Consider the following 5068-nt stretch of genomic DNA (forward strand, 5'->3'; position numbering starts at 1 on the left):
TAAAGAATGTTGATGGGATCTGGATTGGGATTGCATTGAATGTATAGATTGCTTTGGGTAGAACTGACATTTTCACAATGTTCAGTCTTCCTATCCATAAATTTAAGTTTTAAAATGTTTGTTCTGCCTGTTGTATGACCACCCCTGTAAAATAATCAAAGAGCCTTTTGTAAGATCACTTAAATAATCAGGCAAAACTAAACTTTATAGCAAAGACTGAGGTGCCCAAAAGAAAATTGAGTGGAGAGATGCAGAAAATGGAAAGAAACAAGTAGAGTATTATTTCTTTTCTTTTCTGCCCAGGCTTTCTGGGATACATGGACCTATTTTAAATGAGAGTGGTAGGGGCAGATGAGTGGGCGGTTCTTGGTCTTATTTTTCTTTATTTAGAAAAAATAAGGCAAGAACACAGATGGTCAGCACCTGGGAGGGCCCATCTGATTAAGAACCTGCAATCAAGGCAGGTTTAACATGTGACCTGGAGAGAGTAGTGGGCGCTACCCAGACACAAGGATTGCCAGGCCAGATTGTAATTCCTCCAGCCCTTACGTTCGCCATGAGTAGGTACTAAGCACTCAACCGAAGCCAGCCAGTTGGCTCAAGCAACTGGTGCTCCTATGCTCTTTTTGTTTTATGAAAAGTATAAATCTTTTCTTTATTGTTGCTCAAAGATTAAAAATTTATTTTTCATTAATACATGTTTTATTGATTTATACTTACATAAAAGTACAGAACTCCTAAGTGTACAGCTTGAAGAATAAGCAATACAGTGGACACAGTGCTTTAACCAACCTATATTTCTAGAGTTAAAATATTACCAGCATCCTGGAATCCTCCTTCATGCTATCTCCAAATCATTGCTCTCTTTCTCTCTTTCTTTCCCAAAGTTAACCACAATCCCATAATTTAGCTTTGACTGTTTTGGAATTTCACATAAATGAAATAATACTCAATGTATTTCTGGTTCTGGATTCTTTGGCTTAATATTATAATATATATCCCTGTCATTCTGTGTAGCAGTAATTCATGTGTTTTCTTTACTACGTGCTGTTGTTAGATTCCATCGAGCTGGTGCCAACTCAAATATTATGCACAACAGAACATTACACTCCCCAGCCCAGCACCTTCCTTACAATCATTGCTAATTTGAATCCATTGTTGCAGCTATTGTGTCAATCCATCTTGTTGAGGGTCTTCATGGCATCCTATTCTCTGACTACACTATAAATTATTTATGCATTCTGATATAGATAGGCCTTTGGATTGTTTCACATTTTTAATCATTTCAAATATTGCTGGTATAACCTTCTTATAAAAGTTTAAATGTTAATTGATGACTGAAATGTGGGCATATGAATTCGAAACTGATACTGGTTTATTATGTTATTATGTTTACTTAGGATTGATGGGGGAGTTCTGGTAGCATTGTGCTTAAGGCACTTGACTGCTAACCAGAAGGCCGGTGGTTCAAACCCACCAGCCACTCCTCAGAAGGAAGATGGGGCAATCTACTTCCATAGTGATACTGCCTTGGAAGCCCAAGGAGGAGTCGCTATGAGTCGGGTCAGACTCAATGGCACATAACAACAACAGGATTGAAGGAGTTTTTTTTGCAATAGAATCACATAGATATTTTCTATCATAAGCCACAAACATTGCTTTCTACCCTTCAAAGCCTAGGAAAATAGTTTCTACCAGCAAATTAAACTACAATAACCAAATTTTTCCACTTGATAATCTGGGCTAAAGTATAGTATTTGAATTTTTCATTGCTGATGCACTGAATGCTTTGTTCTGTTTGCAGGGTCTTATTTGCTGGCCAACACAAAGTTTACATCTCAGCCTGGCTACATTGGAAGGCTCTATGGCCCTTCCTTGCCAGGAAACTTGCAGTATTGTCTGCGCTTTTATTATGCCATCTATGGGTTTTTAAAAATGAGTGACACCCTGGCAGTTTACATCTTTGAAGAGAACCATGTAGTTCAAGAGAAGATCTGGTCTGTGCTGGAATCCCCAAGGGGTATTTGGATACAAGCTGAAATCACCTTTAAGAAGCCCATGCCTACCAAGGTACAGTAGAAACAGCACCATCCTTTGTGCACCTTCAGTTCCTGGTTTGGGTTAAAAGAACAATGAATTTCTGCTTAGTTACATTCAACTGGAATGTGTTATTACTTTCTGTTCAGGCTCAGGGCCCCCCCCCCCCCCACGTTACCACTGACAGTATACAAGTTAATTCTTCAGTTTTTTTGTTTTTGTTTTGTTTGTTCAGTTTTCTGTGTCTCTGAATCATGGCCACCTAGGGAGTTTGCTAATAGTTACTTCTTTGATTTCCTGAGAATGGTCCAAAGACTGAAAATTTATGAATAGTCCAAATTGAATGGCTAGCTTCATATTGAAGCCGTAAGACACACACACACACATGCACACAATTAATGGGAATGCTAGTATGAAAAGAAGGTGAGCTCAGTGAGTCTAGTTTTACATTATGGCTTTCAGGTCAATCACCTGAGACTCTAGCTGCACATAGGATGGGGACGCTCGGTAATTTCTCACAGTACCTACCATTGCTTTCCTTATCCTCCCAATAAGGAAGTTCAGATAATCTCTGCCCCTGAAGTCTATTAATAAATAACCCTCCTGACCCAAGTAATGAAGGTAGGAAAGTGAAGTGAAAATAACAGAGCACTTAGAGTCAATAAACCTGCATTATCTAGTCCTAACTCTCCAACATGTACAGTAAATGACCTTCAGCAAATTGGTTAACTTTCCAGGCCTTAATTCTCTGTCTTTCTAAGGTTGGTAAGTGACAGATCTGGGGTTTGAACCACAGGCTACCCAACTCTGAAGGCACCATTTGGTGAGGGATGTCTTTGGGTGTTATGGTCTCCCTCCACTCTCAGGGAGCCTGTTCTTGCAGAGCTGGAGAAAGGGAGGCTCCTCTGGCCTGCCTTGGCATGCAGGCACCTTCTATCATTTCACTGTGTTCTCATAACACCTCTTCGAGGGACATAAGGTGTCTCTTTAAACTGCCCTTGGTATCCTGGAATGCAGACTAACCCAAGGTCACTGAGATGTCCTGCGAGAAATGAATGCCTTAACTCAGAGCATATTACACATAACTCACTGTGGAGGGGAAGAACCTTCTCTGCCTGTGTTTCATGTCCCCAGGACTCCCATTCCTAAAGCCAGGCAAGTGTGACTGGTCAAAGCACAACTCCAAGAGAGCTAATGGCAGCATTTTCTCAGAAGCCTTTATTTGAGTTTTGACTACACCTGGACTGATCCTGGTGCTAATTTTCCCTGGTGAAAATGATTGGTAAACATGGTTGAGTATCTATAGTGCATATTTTAAATAATACCAATAATAACCCCTTACATTTTCATTGCTTGTTAGTATAACCTACTTTCACCATGTTATTTTCACCTCTCAGTGAGACCAGAGTCCATATACTGTCCTGTGGCAGCAGAGTTGAGCTGAATGAGAAACAACTTGAGCAGAACTATAAAGGGAAAAAATCTAACCTTTCAGCCTCTCTTCCCTCTTTTTCCTCCCTCATTCCCAACCTTCTTGCTACCCCACTAGCCAGGTGGCCTTCCACTCTGGATGTTTCTTTACTCTTTCCCCTATTAATATGCATCTAGCCTATATCAGGGAGCGCTGGTGGCATAGTGCCTAAGGCATTTGACTGCTAACCAGAAGGCTGGCAGTTCAAACCCACCAGCCACTCCTTGGAAGGAAGACTGGGCAATCTACTTCTGTAGAGATAGTGCCTCGGAAATGCAAGGAGGGGTCACTATGAGTCAGATCCAACTCAATGGCAGTAAGTTCGGTTTTTGGTTTGAGCCTATATGAGGGACAACAGGCTATTAGACTTATAACTCCCTGCTCTCTTTCCTACTAAGTGTGATGATTGTCAGAAACTACAATATATGGCTCTATTTAAGAAATGATAGCAGTGGTAAGAATTTCCCTCTGGCCATTCTAGCAAAATAACTGTGTGAACAGATTCAGTGTAATGTTATCACAGGGCCAACAATGACAGGAACTTTTATTGAGCACTTTTCATGTGCCAGGCACTGTCCTAAGAATTTGACATGCATTGCTTCATATCACTGCCACAGCACCCTAGGAAGGAAAGCATGATAAGCCCCATTTTACTGATGAGGAAACCTCAAACAAAAAATTAAGGGCATTGCTCAACACACACAACTGGTAAGTAGCAGAGGTGAGAGACTCTCTAACTCCAAAACTGATACTTTTTATATTAGGCTTTATGTCTGCCCAAGGAGCTCTGGTAACATAGTGATTAAAATACTTGACTGCTAACCAAGTGGTCAGTGGTTCAAACCTACCTCATCTTTCTTCTGTGGCGCAGCAGGTAGGTTCAAACCACTGACTTTCTGGTTACAGCCAAATGCCTTAACCACTACCCCACCAAAGCTCCTTTATTTATTAAATAGAGAGCAGAATTATCTTGAGACTTTTGTACACTAGGAGGACAATAAGGAACAGGCACAATTCACTCCAAAATGCTTTTCCTAAAAGCCAAATATCAGGAGATATTCAAGAACGGTTGTCAGGAATTTCTTAATGATGGAGCACAAACATTAGGCTTTGTGCGTTCAAGTCCTTAGTGTAATGTTAAACTTGGTCACTGTAGCACATGCCTTAGGTCCTGCAATACCTCCTGTCCTGAAGCTAGTTTTCCTTTTCACAAAGAGCTTTAAGGTTCTGCTAATGAGAAGCACTGAGAGGAGCTCAATATTGTGTTAATTAAGTATTTAAAAAAAAAATGTGAAACCACCCATAAATCGGAGAATGACCAGGCTTCTCTCTCATCCAGGTCTGGCTTAATGATCAGCTGAGCAATCATTAAAATTTTCCTGGTAAACCCTTCTAAATCTACATATTTATTCTGTTATAGGCTTAAAAATCAAAGAAACTTCAAAAGTCATTTGTGATATGAAGACTGTTGAAATGGTAGTTGTTTTGTTAAGTATATTTATCATTAAATTTTTTTAAAAGTTATTTATGGATTTGGTAGAAAAATCCCATTTGGTCAAT

At 40.0% G+C, this 5068-nt stretch overlaps 1 protein-coding gene across 1 annotated transcript in view; it reads left to right on the forward strand.

The window, feature by feature from the left end:
- Nucleotides 1-5068, forward strand: part of MAMDC2 (MAM domain containing 2) — a 184925-nt gene that overhangs the window by 127162 nt on the left and 52695 nt on the right. Inside the window, exon 9 of the mRNA XM_007938422.2 lies at nucleotides 1805-2070. Coding sequence (XP_007936613.1) covers nucleotides 1805-2070 — 266 coding nt within the window. The remainder of the gene's footprint in view (nucleotides 1-1804; nucleotides 2071-5068) is intronic.

The sequence above is a fragment of the Orycteropus afer genome, unplaced genomic scaffold (genome assembly GCF_000298275.1).
Source record: "Orycteropus afer afer isolate SDZICR_OR568_19922 unplaced genomic scaffold, OryAfe1.0 scaffold00005, whole genome shotgun sequence".
In the NCBI taxonomy this organism is placed as follows: Eukaryota; Metazoa; Chordata; class Mammalia; order Tubulidentata; family Orycteropodidae; genus Orycteropus; species Orycteropus afer.